This window comes from Balaenoptera borealis (assembly GCF_965194805.1).
Source record: "Balaenoptera borealis genome assembly, chromosome: 7".
Lineage (NCBI taxonomy): Eukaryota > Metazoa > Chordata > Mammalia > Artiodactyla > Balaenopteridae > Balaenoptera > Balaenoptera borealis.
In genome coordinates, this window is record NC_138864.1 from 91479929 (window position 1) to 91501217 (window position 21289).

At 37.9% G+C, this 21289-nt stretch overlaps 1 protein-coding gene across 3 annotated transcripts in view; it reads right to left on the reverse strand.

Annotated features, from left to right (window-relative positions):
* Positions 1 to 5934: 5934 nt before the first annotated feature.
* Positions 5935 to 21289, reverse strand: part of IMMP2L (inner mitochondrial membrane peptidase subunit 2) — a 629217-nt gene continuing 613862 nt past the window's right edge. For all 3 annotated transcript variants that reach the window (XM_082400165.1, XM_082400166.1, XM_082400160.1), the window contains exon 5: positions 5935 to 8078. In XM_082400165.1, the coding sequence (XP_082256291.1) occupies positions 8009 to 8078 (70 nt within the window). In that variant the 3' untranslated portion in view covers positions 5935 to 8008. The remainder of the gene's footprint in view (positions 8079 to 21289) is intronic.

Genomic DNA, 21289 nt, shown 5'->3' on the forward strand with positions numbered 1-21289 from the left:
ATGATTTTTCACAAATGTCTATTATTTAGTGGTAAATAAACACTTAGACTCTGGGATACTTACTTTCACAATTCAAGACCTTACCTATTAACTAACAGCACTGGTTAGATCCTAAGTACTAAGCAAGGATGTGCCATGCTATTTTGCTTTGGACAAATTCAGGGTTCAAATTAAACCAGGCTAAAGGGCCTTAGAGCATTCTGAAAACTTGCTGTTCAAGTTACCAACAGCTAGGACCCAGTGTGTAAATATCCTTCCGTCCTCAGAAGCAACCATCTATCTGTCTCCCATTTGAGAATTATAAAATAAAACCATTATTTTCCATGCTCTAAAACATTGCCTTCACCAATCTTTATCAGGGTCCTGGACACAAGCTTCTTTTCAAGTTTCTTTTTCATTCTATCCTTCCTTTTAGGACAGATGCATTCCTAATTACTAATCTACCAAAAATGCCATAAACCAATGCATGGTCTTCAAAGAGAGCCATATAGACACATTAGACTTCTATTATTCAGAGCTACTGCACCAACCATAAAAAGAAGTTATTAAACAGGCATCATTTTTAGGTCTACTGGGGAAAACTCAATTTAGTTCTCTTTTTCTTCCTATAAAGCTTCATCATTTGCTAGAACATAATATGTTCCAACCATCTGTGGTAGGTTAATATTGATTTCCCTATCTTCAATAGCGCATTTAAGATCAACAGGCTTTAAAATGTTTAATTTCTAGTGATTCAATGGATTTTTTTTTTTGCTAATAACAAAGTTATTTTTAATAAATCAGGATGTTTTGACATTTTACAAAGTAGTCTCCAGACTTGAAGAGGAATTATTATTTAAATATTTTGCAGTGAGAGAAGTCTCATGATTCTCTACCTCAGACTACTTTGCAATATCAATACTTGTGAGAGAAAGTCTTGCACTGTACTTCGCAGCAGGAAAATCACTGTGCTGTGAGCACAACACCATCGATCCCACCAGACTTAATTCCTCCCGGAGGCCACAAAGTGATTGTTTTCTATGAACACTTCTTGGAATTCTCCTGAACAAGGACGGCCACAAACAAAACAAAATCAAATTATGTGAAGTGAATTAGAAAGTAGATTACATTTACTGCTAGGGTGACCATTTGGTACAGTTTGAGCAGTTCAGTTTATGCTGATTATTCCTATGTAATAATATCATCCCCTTCCACTCTCGAAAGTGTCCTAGCTTAGGTGATGAATTATCTGGTTTCCCTCTTCACTGGAGACTAAAAAGACTATTCATTTACTTCATTGAGGTTGCTAACTACATGGAAGCCCAGATTCCAAATGTCTGTAAAGTGTATTTCATCAGGGACGAGGAGAAATGATGCTAGATTTCATTTCTGACTGGGCTGACAAAATCTGTGAAACAAAAATACAAGTGTCCCAATAAAAAATGCTGATGCCTTCGAAATTTCAACTGCGGTTGATTCATATTGACTTGCTGCAGTTTAGTGCTTTGTATTCATTTTATGCTTTTCTAAAACAGGGCTTCTCTGTGAGTCATAACAAATTAATGAGAAAAAGCAAATAACTATGAAAAACATTTCGGTGGAACTAATGGGTCTAAATATTACTTTCATTAGCTTTTGACTGTTCATGTTATAGATAAGTATCCCCATTTGGGTTAACTTTATGACAATAACTAACATTCCTAGCTAAGCTATCCAGAGACTCAAGCAATTGCCTTGTGATTTTAATCAATGTTGACATCAAGAGAGAACATTCGGACCCCTGAAAGTCTCCTCTTTTACTATATTAGAAACAGTCATCTGAATTCTTTGAACAAATACTTCAACTCTACTTTTCACCTTGCCAATATAATCATAATGACAGTGATTACAAATAATGTGACTACTTTTATGAGTCACTCCGAAAATAACAAATCGAAGTAGTCATCATTCATGTCATAAACAAGGACACTTTACTGTTAGAAGAAGCTAGATGTGATTTTTCTCAAGAGAAAAATACTTTGACCAGTTACTTGGGTCAGATTGCCTTGCTTTAACCTATTCGCCTCACAGCAGGCAGAGTGAGTCTCTAAAAACACCAATGCAGACCTACTAGAGAATGGACTTGAGGACACGGGGAGGGGGAAGGGTAAGCTGGGACAAAGTGAGAGAGTGGCATGGACATTATATACACTACCAAATGTAAAACCGATAGCTAGTGGGAAGCAGCTGCATAGCACAGGGAGATCAGCTCAGTGCTTTGTGACCACCTAGAGGGGTAGGATAGGGAGGGTGGGAGGGAGGGAGACGCAAGAGGGAAGAGATATGGGGATACATGTATATGTATAGCTGATTCACTTTCTAATAAAGCAGAAACTAACAACCATTGTAAAGCAATTATACTCCAATAAAGATGTTAAAAACAAACAAACAAACAAACAAACAAAACACCAATCAGATCATACTGCTCCATGGCTCAAAACTCTCCACTGGCCTGCCATCCCAGTAGAATAAACACCTGGCATCCTTACTATGACCCACAAGGTTCTGTGAACCTCTCAGACCTAATCTTCTACCTCCATTGTCTTCCTTCCCAAAGGTGCAACATGCTGGCTGGCGTCTTGAAATTCCTCAAACTCACCGAACGTGTATCCATCTCAGAATTGCATTTGTTATTCCTTTGGGCTGAACTGTCCTTCCCCAGATTCTAGTATGGCTCTCTTTCCCCTCCCCTCCCTTAATTTAGAAGTCTGCTCAAATATCTTCTCATTAGAGAGGTTTACAGTAAATATCCTACCCCAGACCCTACCATCCCAGACCCTACCATCACCAGACCCTACCATCACCCTACCAGACCCTACCATCACCCTACACATCCCAGACCCTACCATCACCCTACACATCCTTTCCTACTTTATTTTTCTTCATAGCACTTCTAGCTCATGACATTGCATTATGTGTTATATGTTTGTTATTATGTTGTTGTATGTTTATTATTAGCTTCCATCCACTAAAATGTAAGCTCCATGAAGGCAGAGACTTTGTCTCTTTTGTTCAACTACGTCTCTCTAGTGTCTGGACTAGTGTTCTAAATGAATAGTTCTAAGGCCTACACCATCAGTGAACTGATTACATTAAATATAACCTGATCATCTAGAACTATTTCCAAATTTTGTGTTGCCGTGTTTTGGTTTCTGAATCTGAAGCCCACAGCTTTCCCACTGCACATGATATTTAAATCAATTTCCTCTGAAAGGGTATTTCATGCAGTGTTGGTAAGGGTATAAACATACACAAACCTCTTGGGAGGGAAACTTGGTTGTATATATATTAGAACTAAAAACAACAACAACAACAGCAACACCAAAACATATGTCGACTGAATATTTCCACTTCTAGATATCTATTCTGTAAGAATAAACACACAAGTGTATGAAGGCATGTGTGCAAGGATGTTCATTAAAGCACTTTGCATTTTTCAAGCTTCTGTTACTTCTATAATTTAAACAAACAAAATATCTTCCCTAGAGAGTAAGGTCTAAGCAACTACTAAGGAGAGCAGATTACAGTCTAATTGAAAGTAAGGTTTTGGGTTCCCCTGGTGGCGCAGTGGTTAAGAATCCGCCTGCCAATGCAGGGGACACGGGTTCGAGCCCTGGTCCGGGAAGATCCCACATACCGCGAGGCAACTAGGCCCGTGAGCCACGACTACTGAGCCTGCATGCCACAGTTACTAAAGCCCGCGTGCCTAGAGCCTGTGCTCCTCAATGAGAGAAACCACCACAGTGAGAAGCCTGAGCACTGCAACGAAGAGCAGCCCCCACTCGCCGCAGCTAGAGAAAGCAGGCGAGCAGCAATGAAGACCCAACACAGCCAAAAAAATAAAATAAATAAATTAAAAAAAAAAAAAAGAAAGAAAGTGAGGTTTTGAAGGGTAGTGCTGAGTAAAGGATTGCTAATCTCACTGCCAGAATCTGGGAGGCCTCAGGGTACCTGCCATACCTACAAGTCCTTTCCAAGAGGTTCCTTATAATTACAGGGTTTGTACCAGGTATATGGCAGGCCTAGACACAGCTGACTGGACCAGGGCAGGGCACCTATCCCAAAGGCAACTGATCAATTGGTTGACAGTGGCCTGTCAGGTGGACAGATTCTAGATCTATACCTCAAAGGGGCACGCTCAGATTTCTCTCAGGTAGTTTAAACACGGGGCACACCCAAGGAAGTCAGCAGTTGACAATGGGGCAAAAGCCAACTGAAACACAGACAAGACAGGCAGAAGCAGTGTGACAGCAGACCGGGCACAAGTGTACAGAAACCGGAAGTGCTGCACTGCCATTCCTGTTCTTTAGTGAGGCTAGACTGCCCCTGGGCGCTATCACCCTTCCTTCCCCAGGTAGCTTTCGAATGAGTGCTCTTTAAACTATATTTTACTCTCTATTATTGTAATCTGAAGGAGTTTCACTAACAGAACATTAAATTGAGGACTGGATTAAGCCTTTTAAGGGCTTAACCTTTGAAAAGATTATGGTTCCCTTTATAGCCTCTAATTATGTGTAATTCAAAATAAAAATAATATAAAACCCACAGTAAGTATAACCAAGTCCTGATAAGTCCGATTTGTTTTTCTTTGGTCATTTAATAAAATAACAATTTTTTTCAAAAAAATATTTTTCTAGAGACCTACATTAGTACTTAGCTTGCCTGCTAGGTAAGCCAGTATTAACCAAGATAAAGGTGGGACTGGAAAGTCCTATCACAGACCAAAGCACCTTGCCTACTACAAGTTAGGACACCAGTCGACTAATGACTTCCAGTGGTAGACAGATAGCATATTAAAAAAAATTTTAATATGTTCTTATATTTTTAAAAATGGGTCAGAGAGAAAAGAAGTAAGCACGTGAGTGAACAGTATTTTATTCCCTAAATATCCCTTAATGTTTTTCAATGCTGTTAGAAAATCATTATAGGAATATATTCAATTATTAATGGAAAGTCCAGGAAGGTTAGGATATTTAGGTACCAAAGATTCAGAGAAATGAAATTTAAATTTTTCTTTTAAAACACCAAATACAAAAGTAATTTTCTTCTAATCAATTATTTACTAGTCTTTAGAGGCCACACAGTGGAAAAGTCTTGAGCCTTGCCACTTCCATTCTTCATATTATTCATTGCTGCATAATAGAGGCATAGTGAAGGGGCCAGAAAGGGATGCATGTCCAAAGTGTCAGTTTTCAGGATGGAACAAAGAAGCTAGACTTTGCACACATGGGTTGCAGCAGTGGGGAAAAAAGATGTAAAGCTACTACATTCCCGTATCCCCTTTTCTCACCCTTCAATCCTGTACCATTAGCCCTCTTTCTAGCTCAGCATCTCCTCTGTGAACCCAATATTTACATTTACTGAGGAAAGCAACAACCCATCCTTTTTTTCCGAGAGGTCTGTTGTAGGACTTCTGATTGCACAGAGGTTTCTTTTTTTTTTTTTATGTCTGAACAAGCTTTGCAATCTCACATTGTTGACTAGTCAGCTAGTGAGCAATAATGATACATCTGAATGAAATTTGTGTTACCTTTGGATTATACTATAAAATGTATCTCTTGACACTCCTAATCCTGTTAATTACTTTACATAGATGAAATTTTTGCCTACTTTATTGATCTTTCTTTTGTTTTGTTTTGTTTTTTTTATAAATTCATTTATTTAGTTTTGGTTGCATTGCGTCTTCGTTGCTGCGCGCGGGCTCCCTCCAGCTGCAGCGAGCGGGGGCTACCCCTTGTTGCGGTGCGCAGGCTTCCCACTGCAGTAGCCTCTCTCGTTGCGGAGCACGAGCTCTAGGCACACGGGCTTAGTTGCTCCACGGCACGCGGGATCTTCCCAGACCAGGGCTCGAACCCGTGTCCCCTGCATTGGCAGGCGGACTCCCAACCACTGCGCCACCAGGGAAGTCCCTGTTTTGTTTTTTAATAGCTTTACTGAGGTGTAACTCATGTAACATATGATTTACCCATTTAAAAGGTAGAACTCATTGTTTCTAATATAGTCTTAAGAGTTGTGCATCCATATGATGGAATGTAATCAATCATATAAAGGAACAAACTACAGGTGCACAGCACGGAGGAACCAAAAAACACTATGCTAAGTGAAAGAAACCAGGTACAAAGGACTACATATTGTATATTACCATGTAAATAAAATTTCTAGACAAGGCTAACCTATAGAGACAGAAAGCAGATCCATGGTTGTGTGGCACTGGCAACGGGGAATGATGGGAACCAGAGTTAAGGGCAAATCAGGTGAGGGAATGTTTGAGGGTAATAGGAAGGCTCAAAAACTAGATTGCAGTGAGGGTTGCACAACTGTATACATTTATATTAAAGCTCACTGAACTGTATATTTAAAATGGGTGAATTATATATGTGTATATATATGTATATAAATTATACCTCAATAAAGATTTTTTAAACATCTTTATTGGAGTATAATTGCTTTACAATGGTGTGTTAGTTTCTGCTTTATAATTGAATAAAGATTTTAGAAGAAAAAAAAAACCAAACAAATACTCATGAATATAAACTAAACATACCATACCTCGATAGCTACATTGATACCATGCAGGCTACTAATAATTACTTAATCTGGACATGAAAATGTTTGCCATTCATTACTGCATCAGCAAGTTCTCAAACTGTTTGGTCTGAGGACACCCTTACACTCTTAAAAATAACTGAGGTCTCAAAGAACTTTTATGTGTATATTAGATGTCAATATTTATCATATTAGAAATTAAAATGAAGAATTAAAAAAAATCTTTAGTGATTCAATGTAAAATAACAATAATAAACTTGTACGTTAACACAAAGAACATATTTAATGAAAAGTATAGTTGTTTTCCAAAACAAGAGAAAAAATAGTGAGAAGAGTGGCTTTTTTTTTTTTAACATGTTTGGCAATCTTTTTAGTATCTGGCTTAATAGAAGACAGCCACATTCTCTTATCTGCTCCTGCCTTCAATCTGCTGCAATATCATACATCATGTAGCCTCTGGAAAACTCCACTGTACACTCATGAGAAATGGCAATGAAAAGGCAAATAACACCTTAGTATTACTAGGAAAGTAGTTTTGATCTCACAGAACCCCACAAAGGGTCTTGGAAACTCCTAGTGGTCTTTGGGCCATCCTTTGAGAACTGTTGGTCTAGATTCTGCTCTAGACCATTTTAATTGAGGTTCATTTTAATGAGATTGCTTAAACTGTACTGTCATTAATACAAGCTTTTTGGGAAAATAGGATCAAAAAACTTTCTGAATATAGTTTTCAAAGTATATTGAATCCCACATTGTATAGACTTGGCTGTAACTTAAAGTAAGCAATCAATATGAGACATATCACGCTACATCAATATTTACTAGTTGAATCTCAAACATTATTCTAGACTTATCAGCAAGTAGAATAAATAAGATATTACTACACATTGTTAAAACACCTGATTGTTACAATGTTATTTTTTAAAGCTACTGTTTTTGTCACTGATTCAGAAGCTTCTGTTTCACATTCTTTTCCATCTTCCCCCATCTCTATTATAATATAAGCTCCCCCTTAGTTCCTGTGTTTGCTTCTAAAATAACAAAATGTTATTGAATTTTTCTAAAATGAACCTTGACATCATAACCTAAAACAATCATACTAATTTCAATGCCTGAAAAACAGTTATTTAATGGTCTTTTTATAAAATGTGGTTAATTTCAGCTTAATTAATATTTATTTCTCTTGTGCTTCCCAGTAAAGGATAACAATACCATCAGTCAGTTTATTTATGTGTTATATCCTGAAATGTTTGATGATACTCACTAAAGATGTACCAGTTCATTTGGAAAGTCTCCAAAGGTTTGAAGACTTCAAAGACACCTCTTTGGATTGAAATGCACTTTCCATGTGAGGTGATTTAAAACTCGACAAAAATCTAGATATTTACAACCTAAACTCAAAGAAAACAAAAAAAAAACCAACAAAAAAAACTAGTTTAAATTCTTACTTTACAATATCTCCTTCAAGAGCAATCACTCTCTTAATGATCTTCTGTTCTGGGTTTTTAGGAGACCTAGAAAAAGATAAGGTTATATAATCAGTTATGTCTGTTGTTTTAAGAAAATGAGAAGAAATTTTACAAGAAAATACGCTATATTAAAGTCATTACAGGATCCTTTGCAACCGTGACATGACATCAGTCCTACTTAGGTCCCAAGTGAGATAGAGCTAAGAGTGAAAGAATTCTTATTTTAAACCTCTGAGGGAAAAGGATCACACTGAAACTTTTCAAAAATTAAAAAAAAAAAAAATTTAATAAAAACCCAGAAGTATAAAGATTTTCATTATTAAATCTAAATACCTGTAGGAAAGAGGATTCATACATAAAATAATTAGGCATTTCTTTAAAATGATAACATACTTAAGTTTCTTCATTTTATTTAAAATAAACAGAGGAGTTTGATTTAAACAAAGAAAACAATGAAGAGAGGAATTTTTTTGAAAAAACAAACAATTAGGAAATTCTGGTTTTTTTTTTTTTTTTCCATGTTGGTTTATTTCTAACAAAGCACTTAGACCAGGGCCACCCAGAGGAGAGAATGTCACTTCCTCAAGGACTTGAAGTTTGGGGCTGTTCTTAACCCCTTGGTCCCTTGCCACATTTCCTACTTAAAGCTGCTTCTGACCCTTGTGCAGAAGGATCAGTTGGAGAGGGGCAGGGCCCAGCCTTGCTGGAGTCTTGTCACTTGTACTCGCATCATTCTACAGAAGCACAGAGGACACAGCGTTTGAGGTCCCCCTAAACTCTGTGTTTTCCTTCCTCCAAGACCCTACCCTCTTTGGGGCATAATACTGGACAGTCCTGGAGAGAGAGGCAGATGCAGGGAGAATCTGGGGTTCGGGTTTTAGGGTATGGTAGAGCTTGATGAGGAGGGACAAGGGGAGGAAATTCTTTTAAAGCACAATTAGGTTTAGCCATTTAAAGATTATGTAATTCAGAGTGCTAAAACAAGACTAAAAGAAATTGATAGGTTCTGATATACTTAATGCAGACATCATTTATTTTAATCTATGATTAGTAGCTTATGGTAAATGTTTACTTAAGGTAATACTATTTACTCAAATAAATACTCCCCTCCCCTTCTCTTCCCTCCTCCCCCCTTACTCTATCTCTGGGATTCCTCACTCTAGGAGAAGCCATGTCTGTTTCTCAGCAGTCCTACTGAGAAACTCATTTAGTGAGGAACTAAGGTTGGCCAACCTTCATGTGAATGAACTTAGAAGAAGATCCTTCAACACACTCATAGATACAGAGAACAAAAGGGTGGTTGCCAGGAGGGAGGGGAGTGGGAGGTTGGGTGAAATAGGCGAAAGGGATTAAGAGGTACAAACTTCCAGTTATAAGATAAATAAGCCACTCGGATGTAATATACAGCAAAAGGAACATGGCCAATAATATCTTCATACCTTTGTATGGGTACAGATGGTTACTAGACTTATCGGGGTGATCATTTCGTAATGTATGTAAATGTCGAATCACTAGGTAGTACACCTGAAACTAACACAATATTGTACATCAACTACATTTCAATTAAAAACAAACAAACAAACAAACAAAACCCAGTAGATCCTTCAGCCCCAATCAAGTCTTCAGAAAGTGCAGCTGTGGCCAATAGCTTCACGGCAACTTCATGAGAGACCCTGAGCCATACCACCCACTGAAGCTGCTTCTGGTTTCCTGATTCTTAGAAAAATGTGTGAGATAATGTTTGTTGTTTTAAGCTGCTAGAGGTTACACAGCAATGGATAACTCAATCTTAATATGTTCAATTTCCTGCCAATAACATTTTCAGTCTTTTGATTTAACATGTGTTTCAAGAAACAGCTCACATATCACATAAATGATCACTTAACATGTATTTAAAAATCAGAGATAGATAAAAATATTTTCAATTCAAGTCACATTTTGAATTGAATTACCTTTAAAAAGGAAAGTAAATGCACAAATACTAAAAAAGATTAAATACATTCAAAATGTAATACTTCATCAAAGGAAATATGCAGTTTCAATAAGATTTATATTTCACATTATATCTTGCAGAGAAAACAAAATCATCTAAACCATTTGAGTCTACTTGTGAAACTTAGTGACATAACTTTCCACTAAATTAACTATTAATATTCTTTATTTTAAAAGGAAATTTGATCAGAGTTTTTGACTGAACTGTCCCCTTCACTGAATTGACTAAACACTATATTTCTATAAATTTAATGTCATTTATGTACAGCTAGAGTGAGGGATCTGGGCACATTCAAGATGACGGAATTCATATCTTCTGTGCAGGGTTACTTATATATCTTTAGAAAAATTTGCCCCCATGTCTCTCTGTTTAGATAACCAGAAATGTATAAAAAAAAAAATTCAACCTCAGTGATCACCAAAGAATTGTATATTAAAACAATAAGACACCATTTTCCTATTATACTGACAAATAAATAGTAATAATACTATTAATACAGTTTGTTGTTGAGGATTTAGTACATGTCCTAAAGTACGTGATCATGTAACATACCTTTCAGTAAATAGGTTAAGATTTTATATTCTCTTTAACATATCAATTATGCTTTTAGGAATGTATCCTTATGAAATGGTTGTGGATGCATACAAAATTTTAGCTACATGGATGTTGTCTATTTTAAAAAAGAGAAAAAATCAACAAGAAAAGATTGGTGAAATAAATTATAGTCCATCCACATAAAATATTCTTCAATCATTAAAAATGACATTATAAAAGAATTTTTAATGATGTGGAAATATCAACAGGATACACAGATTTAACATGTGAGCTAGAAAATTTATGTGTACCATGACCTTGCTTCAGTAATTATAAAGAGAAAACATGCATGCAACTGTACTGGGAAAAATTAGGAAGGATATAAAGCAAAGAGGAGGGGCATAGTTCTGTGTGTGATAAAACACATGCCTGGATTTTTGGTTCAGATTACTGGGAAGTCCATTAGAAGATGACAAATATTTGTGTCACATGACATTAACTGAGAAGAAACGTTCCAAGACAGGAGTGAGACCTGAACTAATCATCAAGTCTCCCCACCTAATATTGATGCGCTATTAACATTAATGAAATAACATGAAATGCAACCCTTATCAGCATAAAATAGTATTTATGCCACAACCTTTAAGCTTTTGAGATATACTTGAAAATTATTTTATATTTTAAAATAACCTACATAGTAAGATCATGAGGCAAAATAGAATATACAAAGTGAGCTACATATATAATTAAAGTCTTATGAATTACTACTTCAAATGTATCTATAAATTTTAATGTAATATTAATCTCATGAATCTAATCACATGATTCAAAAATTTTTACAAAGGCTATTACTAACATTAATCCCATTACTGTTCAAAATCTATATCTATATTTTAATCATTAGGCTGTTGAATGCATTACTTGGATGTACGTACAAGTGGTACGAGAGTTATTACAGATTTACACTGTGAAAGTCACTGAACTTCCCTTTGTCTACATTTTCTCGGCCACTTGCCTGTCTTCTAGAAGTGAGAAAAATAACAAGTGAAGGATTACGCCTTACTTTAGGGACACGATGTGTGCTGCCCAATAAAATTTGCATTTAAATTTGAAATTTTAGTGTTTTCATAATAAGCATTGTTTTACAATATTTATTACTGGAGTCTGAATTTTAAGCATTCTGTTTTATGCCGAAGATTTAATTAGGCAAGGTTCGCCAGAGGTTTGGACAAGATGCCTAGAATCGTCTCTCTATTGCGTAGGTCTCAGTAGATCAGTTTGATGTGGCAGAACTTATCTCCAGCGAGAATGGTTGTGGGGAAGGGTGAAGGGTTAGCATAGACATAATAAGATTTCCGTGATACTTAATGTTCCTCTCCTTGAATTTCACTTCCTATCTTGATAGAAGTGTCGCCATTTTTACCCTGTGACAAGCCAACAGAGCCATGTCTTCAGTCTCATAACCTTTGTAGCTAATTTCATGTTTGTGTATGCTCCCAAAACGTTGTTATTTTGATCCTGTTTGGAACACTGGGAAGGTACTCTGGAAAACTCAAGAGAGACCCTCTTGTGTTCTGTGGGAATGAGGAGACTAGCAAGTGTGCCACCCTCTCTGTTGGTACACTTGTGCTCATCCTGATGTCAGACATATATCTGAACCTGTGTCTGAGCACGTTCACCCTTCTCCCATTTATAGTAAAATTCTAAAACTTCCCTCTGTGGGTTGTGTAGATTTTTATATTTGTTTGGTTCAGGATTGGCCCAGATTATTATAGAATTCATCTCAGGATTAGAAGTCACCTTGGCATATATCACAGAAAGGTCTAAATTTTAATTCTTCATTAATGAGGTAAAACTAAGAACTAATATTCTAGGAATGACCTATAATAGACTATTTTTTATACTGTCGAAAGGATGGACATGCATTAAATCAACTAATTTTACATCATCAAAATGGTAAAAAAAAAAAAAAAAGTACTGCTGCTTTATTATCAGAATGAAAATGAAAAGTCCACACAACAGAATAAAAAGTCATGAAAAACCTTAGCAAATGAAAGCTTCTCTTCTCTCTTTTTTTTTTTTTTTAATTTTGGAAAATATTGCCTGGGTTTCACATGATTTTCATAGGTTAGAGTTAGAAAAGGCCTACGAGTGTACCTAGCCCTTTCCTGGCAATATTCAGTCTCACCCATTCTCCACGGCCTAAGCATTTCTGCTTGGGCGCCTTGTGTCTTACAAATGCATGGACTGGGGGACGTTGGAAATGGAATCCATGGTCACTGTTCCACCTTTGGTACAGACAGCTGCCGAATGTAGGCAAGCCCTGTAAACAATCTGGGTCTCATTTTCGGAGAGATAAGGCTAGATCAGAAGTCCTAAACCAGAAGTCAGACAATCAGATCTAGCTTGTAGAAATGTTTTGTTTGGTCCACACATCATTTATTTATTTATTTTTAAATCTGGAGCTGGCCAAACAAACAGGAGACTTCACATAAAAATTCTCATTTCCTGTTCCTCTTAGAAAAATACAAAGATCTGGCACCCCAAGCCTACATTCTTCCATGAAAAGAGTCCACTGGATCTGAGAAGCAGATCCTGAGAAGTTGCCCCAGTGCCAACAGCTTGTTTCATGTGGGTCTCAGTGACTGAGGACACATGAGTTTGGGAACCCCTAGAAATCTTGATGATTTCTTCCACCTCTAGCGTCATATAACAACTGAGAGAACACATGAAAATTCCAGCAGAGGGTCTAACGCATAGTAGGAAATCGGTAAATCTTAGAGGCATCTCTTCCTAAAATAAATTCGTAAAGGAGATCAATTAACTGGACACAAGCAAATCGTTAGGATTTTTTTTTTAAGACTTACATAGATAGAATATTTATTTCAAAAACCCTCCAATAATTTCAGTCTGTTGCATTAGAGGGCAAGAAAGGCATTTTTAAAGGTTTGGTCAAATTTTATTACACAAATAACTAAAGAAACATGAAAACTAAATATAACTGTATTCATATCGGAAAGTCACAGGTCAGTTTTAAATTAAATGGGTGTTATCTGTAAAATCATGATAAAAATGACTTTTTTCTACGTTGAATTCTGTATTCTTGCTTCACTATCAGTAGTAGCTCGAACTTTGTGCAAACAGCCCCTTTTATAATGATTTATTTTCTAAATTCAATGCAGTTTTATTAATTAGCACTCTAAAAGTTTTTACTTAGGTCAGCATTTCAGCTACATTTTTGCCCCTTGCAGACTTCTCTTTGTATCATGTGAATCTTTGAAACTTAAACAAAAGAAATTATCAAGACTTTTTTGTTGCTCTTTGGGTTTATTCTTGAAATCTGCACAAGTATGAAGCTTATAACTTCAGATACAGTTTCAGAAAAGTGTATGTATGGGATTTCCCTGGTGGTGCAGTGGTTAAAAATCCACCTGCCAATGCAAGGGATACGGGTTCAATCCCTGGTCCGGGAAGATCCCACATGCCGTGGAGCAACTAAGCCCATGTGCCACAACTACTGAGCCCTCGTGCCACAACTACTGAGCCCTCGTGCCACAACTTCTGAAGCCCGCATGCCTAGAGCCCATGCTCTGCAACAAGAGAAGCCACTGCAATGAGAAGCCCAAGCACCACAACCAAGAGTAGCCCCCGCTCGGCACAACTAGAGAAAGCCCGTGTGCAGCAACAAAGACCCAATGCAGCCAAAAATTAATTAATTAATTAATTTAAAAAACAAACCCAAAAAACCTATATGTCATAGAATAACCTTTAAAAAAAAGTATATGTATGTGTGTATATATGCAATCCCTAACCATTACTCTTGCTCAGATATCTCATAAAATGCTCCAATCCAAGGGCCTCATTGTTAGAAAAGCGAATTACGGATGAGGTGGCAAGAACCCAGGTTAATGCTTCAAATTTTTCTTCTATGATACCATATTTTCTTACATAGGGAACAGGTCTTGGGGGAAGGGAAATCCTGGGAAAGGATCACCATCAGGCAGGGGCAGAGGGTTATGTGTGTAGAAAATCCTAGTGGGAAGTGAGTAGAATTTCAGAGCACTGGGGACAGTGCTCTTGGGCAGACTTATTTTGTGGGTGGCGATGGGGTATGGAACGGATGGCTTATTCTCCCAAAGCAAAGCCTCCCTGAATCAGCCTCCTGAGCAGTAGCAATATGATCCTATAGAGACCCTGAGAGATTCCAGGCAGGGTTCTAGTGATCCAAGAATGTAGCAGCAGGAACAATAAGCTTATGTTTCAGATTTATGGTCGACAATTCCTTATACAAATAAATGTATGTTAATAGTACTTATGAAACAACAAAAGCATGAACTTTAAAGAACTAAACTGTTGTCTATTGATAAACATTTTCTTGGTTAAATTTAAGAGTTGTCTCACCATCACTAACTACGAATTAGAAGAAGTTTAATAAGCAAATAGTGACAACTTGTCTTATTAGTAAATCAGCCTTGATTATACAAAATCAATTAAATGTGTATTATGACTCTAACTTCTGTAATTGAAAAAGCTGAAATAGTTTTATAATTGACTGTTTTGATTCTGAAAAATAAATGTCTTCACTTAACTGTGAAAAATCTAAGAAATTTAGTATAATCATAACAATGAGCTAATTTCTATCAATGTTTATTAATTCAAGCATTTCAAAACATAGAACACTGCAATCTTCAGTTGTGAACATAACTGCACTTATACTTCACTGTCTAGAATTGTATGTAAATGAATATATATAGTACATACATAAAATATATAGCACTTATGTAATACACATATGTGTGTATGTGTGTGTATTCCACCATACAATATGGAATCATACTATTTAAAGAAACTCCTCTGAACTATAAAGAAACTTCTGGGATGAAAAATACATTCCCTCATTTATTTATTTTATAAATTTGTGTTTTCACAGATTGAATATGCTTAAAGTTGACCACATCTGTGGAAGTGGAGGAGATGAATACCTAACATAAATATAAATACTGACTATTCTTTCAGTATAGACTCTCAAAGTGCAGACATTCATATAGAAATACTACTAATCTGTCCTCAGAGTATGCACTCAGGAGTGTCTGAGCGGTTTTTGCTGTAGTCAAGACAGGTTTTGCTCCTCTAGCTGCACTATCTCATTGAGTATGACTTTTTAGTAGAGTACCACTTAAGGCCATGGAATAAAACAAAATTAACTGGTCTTCAAATGAATTAAAGCCATCAGTCTAGTCTCATAACCCTAATATCATGATTAAGCTAACTGGATTTATACTTTAAGCTTTAAACAGGTTGGGAAATAGTGCCACATACTTGTGGTAGGCTTGAAGAATATACAAACCAGATGCAGATGTATATACAAATATACAAAACTTGAAAGTGTAAGCTATTGATATTTTCCATATCAAGCCATATTCATATGCATGAATATGTCACAGAAGAAGCAGACCAGGGCTTCCCTGGTGGCGCAGTGGTTGAGAATCTGCCTGGCAATGCAGGGGACACGGGTTCGAGCCCTGGTCTGGGAAGATCCCACATGCCACGGAGCGGCTGGGCCCGTGAGCCACAACTACTGAGCCTGCGCGTCTGGAGCCTGTGCTCCGCAACAAGAGAGGCCGCGATAGTGAGAGGCCCGCGCACCGCGATGAAGAGTGGCCCCCGCTCGCCGCAACTAGAGAAAGCCCTCGCACAGAAACGAAGACCCAACACAGCCATAAATAAATAAATAAATAAATAAATAAATAAATAAATAAATAAATAAATAAATAAATAAATAAATAAATAAATAAATATTAAAAAAAAAAAAAAAGCAGACCAACTGAAATGCAAAATGAATAAATTCAGTTCTCTGTATCCCTGGGTTCTGCATCCACGAATTCAACCAACCACAGGTTGAAAACATTTGGATAAAAGAGAAATTCCAGAAAGTCCCAGAAAGCAAAACTTCAATTTGCCGTGCGTTGCGCACTACACTAAATCCACTGAATGGAGTGATGTGTGGGCTGCTGCAGCCTCCTGCCATTCCACAGACACTCAGTCTCTCTCCAGTACCTAGTCGTTTGAACACTGTTCACCTCGCATCTTGTTCGTTGGCTGCTTATGCTGTAGGCACCCTTTGTTTCTGTGAAGCAAATTGTTCCTAAAAAGCCATTAAGTGGTCAAAGCATCCCTCAAAGGTTAAGGGGGAGTGTAAAGTGCTCTCTCTCGAAGAGAAAATGAAAATCCTAGATCTTTTGAAAAGTGGCATGTCGCTTGCCAAAGTGGGCAGTAAGGTCGGTAAGAACGAACTGAGCATTCACACAATAAAGCAGAGAGAAGCTAAAATTTGCGGAAGTGTTAGTGCTTCACCTACAATTGCAACGACAGTCTCTCTGGTTGATGTTGAAGTGCTTACAAAGACTGAGAAAGCATGAAATGTGCGGCTAGAGAACATGTCACAGGAGCCTATCCCTGTTGATGGCAAAGTTATGCGTGTAAAGCACTTCATCTCTACGAGCGTTACTGTGAAGGGGCTGGGGAGAGCGAGAGGAAGGAGATGAAGCCTGCTAAGGGATGGCTGGCGAGCTATGTGAAGATCACGGGAGAATCAGCATTGGCTGATGCCAAGCGTCATCAGTGCCCCCAGAAGAGCTCAAGAAATTCATGGAAGAGAAAGGCTACCTTCCAGAGCAAGTCTTCAATAGTGATGAAATGTGATGAAAACCCCAAATCGCCTGCCTGTGTTCTGGCAACACAACAAGGAGGCTTGGGTGATGGCCATCTTGTTCTTGGGATAGTTCCACCAGTGCTTCATTCCTGAAGTGAAAAAAATACCTCGAAAAGAAGGGGCTGCCATTCAAGGGCCTCCCCATCATTGGCAATGTTCCCAGCCACCCCAATGTCTCTGCTTCACCGACAAGAATGCAGAAGTAATGTTCCTGCCTCCTAACACTATGTCACTGCTGCAGCCACTTGATCAAGGCATCATCAGGTGCATTAAAGCAACTTACGCCTGCCTTGCCTTCAGGAAGACTTGTGGATTTATGGAAGAGCTTCACAATTACAGAGACTGTAGATGTCCCAACGCCCAAGACAGGAGTGCATGTTGGGAGCCATTATGGAGTGAGGTTGTCTATGATTTCAGGGGCATCCCCACTACTGATGCAAAAGTCAGGAATGTTCCACGGGAAGTTAGTGGGGAAAGCTTCTCTAACATGATCGAGGACAATGTTGAGGAACACCTAGTAGCATAGAGAAACTTTTACCAACAAGGAACTCAAAGATCTGCTGAAATCCTCTACAGACGATGACGATAGTGATGCAGAAGACTTAGAGGAGGCAGAGCTATCAGTATGGATGCCTGAAAAACCTGCAGCAGGTTTTTTTTTTTTTTTGACAGCTTCATGCATTAAAAGGACATGAGCTTCAAGGATGATTCTTTGATGGAATGAAGCCTCTGTGTTACCTGAGGGATAACGATGCGCCTAGAACCACTGCAAGATTTGCTTGATGATGAAAAGAAAAGAAGAAACAGCTTCCTATAACAATGTTTCTAACTAAAGCACCTGCAGTTGTGAAGCTTTGGCCTTCAAGCTTGAAGATCCTCAGCCCTCAGCCTCTACAGATCCTGACATTAGTATCACTGAGCTGCCTCCAAAGTCTCAACATCTGCAACTGAAACCCAGTTGATCCTTCTGACGTCCTGCCAGAAGGTTCAAGTTAGCCTGGTGTCTAACCACTTACCTACAGTGCCAGACATCTCATCCCCTCACCCCATCAGCACGGTAAAATAATACAACAATCATCATTGTCATCGTCATCACCATCATCATTATCATCATATGAGGGTTATCAAGAGAGAATAATCAGGGGCTTCCCTGGTGGCGCAGCGGTTAAGAATCCCCCTGCTAGTGCAGGGGACACAGGTTCATGCCCTGGTCCGGGAAGGTCCCACATTGCGCGGAGCAACTAAGCCCGTGCGCCACAACTACTGAGCCTGCTCTCTGGAGCCCGTGCTCCGCAACAAAAGAAGCCACCGCAATGAAGAGTAGCTCCCGCTCGCCGCAACTAGAGAAAGCCCGCCTGCAGAAACAAAGACCCAACGCAGCTAAAAATAAATAAAAAAATAAAATAAATTTATAAAAAAAATTTTTTTAAATATAATAAAAAAAGAGAATAATCAGGGTTTTGATGAGGGTTAACACAGTGTGTGTGTGAGTGTGAGAGAGAAGTGAATTTATATTTTCTCTGTTTATAATTATATTTTCTACATGTACTTGTATTTGAAATATTCTGTGTTTTATTCTATATATTTCTCTTTCAGGTCATTAAATGAAAGCAATCTGTAAGTATTCAAAGAAAGAAAATGTTACGTTGTTGATGACGTGTGCTGTGCAGTTAGGCCTCCCATGGTTGCATCTGTAGTGAATGTATACAGATTTTTCTTGTCATTATTCTCTAAACAATACAGTATAACAACTCCTTACATAGCATTTACATTGTATTAGGTATTAGATGTAATCTAGAGATGATTTACAGTATACAGGAGGATGTGCATAGGTTATATGCAAATACTACCCCTTTTTATGTAAGGGACTTGAACATCTGTAAATTTTGGTATCTGAAGTCCCCCTCGGATACCGAGGGACAACTGTCCTAGTATGTAAGAGCTGAAGTGAGGACATTTACACCGATGCTCATAAAAGATGTTAGTGGTACCTGCAGTCACCTGAAAAAGGCTATTGGAAAATGGCACAAGGATCATCCTGTCTCTAACTCAGCTCACTCACAAGTTTGCCACAATGTTGGTCATATTGTGAGGTGTGAGATGCCAAGCTCAGGGCAGGGGACATCCTAGTAAAAGTGAGGAACAAAGACAGTCTCGACCATTTTACCTGGAGCCAGCACTTAGTGCCCACCCACTTTTTCACCCATAATTCATTTCTAACCAGAATGAATAACCAAATATCTGGAATAAATGAGACAGAATTTTTATCCTTATAAATACAAAAATGAATACTTTACCTATGGTGCATTAAGCTTTTGAAGTCTGCCTAATTGGGCCCAACAGGTGCTTGCAATGGACAGAAGCTGTTAAATTCACACATGCCCATCAGAGGTGTGCACTCCAAACAACATGGCCAGAATGTCTTCAATGTAACTTTCTATGATCAGATAAAAATGTGACATATAAACTGATGTACTAAACCCCAGCCCTTTTGTCTCATGACTGTGGTTACCATGTGATACTTTTCAGGGTCAGGCAATAAATAAAGAGTCGGATGGGAATGGGGGTATTTCAGTGGATACCAGTAAGAGAGCGGAGGGTGGTGGGTTGGGGGGTGGGTTTACAACTGAGAACCAGACAGGCCAACATACCTCTCAGTAGATACCAGCATGGACTGAGGTTCAGCTGTCCTTCCCCTGATGCTATCACAATATAAACTCCCCAAAGCTGAGATGCTACTCTGACAAGATGTAGAACAATAAACAGACTTAATTTGCTCTGAATTGCCTCAGAAGGCTCTTAAGTTTATCTCAGTTTGAAAAGAATAGGTTTTGTTAGCAATAAGAAACTTAAATCCAGAAACGGCAAAATAAAGGTATATACTTTTGCATACCTGGTTTTTATGGCCTGAGAATTTGCACCCATTCCATTTTCTTTTTTCTACTGCATATATCTGTGGATTACCATTTCTAGTTACTGTGGTGACATGCATTATTAATGTATCTACTGTGCTGCAGATTCAAAATTTCCTAGTAAAACTAAGTTAGGTATATGCGTGAGGAGAGGTGAAATTCCACACAATCATGGAAACTATCCTAATTTCTCTAAAATGCTCGATCTCATGGAGGAGGTTGACAACATAGAAGTTAGAATATAAGTACAATATGAAGCTTCCTGGCTCATTTCTGTTCTAACCCTGTTGGACTTATTAATTTTTAAAATACAGTACTATTGTTTTACGGAGGAATTCTGTTAGGTTCCAATAACTACACACAATTTGCTCCCTTGAAAGTGTCAACGTTATACCCCCAATAGTACACTGAATAGCATTCATGAACTGTCTTCAGAAAAAAATACATCAGGTTTGAGATTTTGCAAAATCAACTCAACTGGTCACGTCTGAAACCAGCATTATCATTTACTTGCTCAGCTTGATAGCCACTTATATAGCTCTGGTTGCTAAGTTATCAGAAACTTTTTCTTAGTATTTTATTTCCTGCTATTTATACTGCAATAACTTGTTACTATGAGAGTTTATTTATAAAGCTTTAAACTAAAAAAAATGCTACCATTAAATCAGATGTCTAACTCCTATTTGTTTCTAAGCCTCCTAGTATTACCTCCTTCCTCTCTGCTGGATGGAATACACAGAGTTACAGAAAGGGTAAGAGTTTAGTGTCTGATAAGCTAGAAGGGCTTAAATTTAAAATGGGTTTTTAGTGGCTGAGAATAAATGTCTGATAAAAGAAGGCAGGTTGAGAATGGCACTTTGGAGGGGTTAAAAGAATTGTGAGAGATTGTAAGGGAATTTTGGGGACAACAGGAGGAAAAAGGGGGAGAATATGTCCAAGAACTAACAGAAGTTACCAAGTTATTAGGGTAAACCAAGCCACAGAGGTACAGACCACCAGGTAAGTAGGAAGAGAGTGCGGGGCCAATAGATTCACCAAAGAAACCACTTGAAGACAGAAGACCCTTAGAGTTGCTAAATTTCGTTTCTAGCCAAATTGGTTTGAC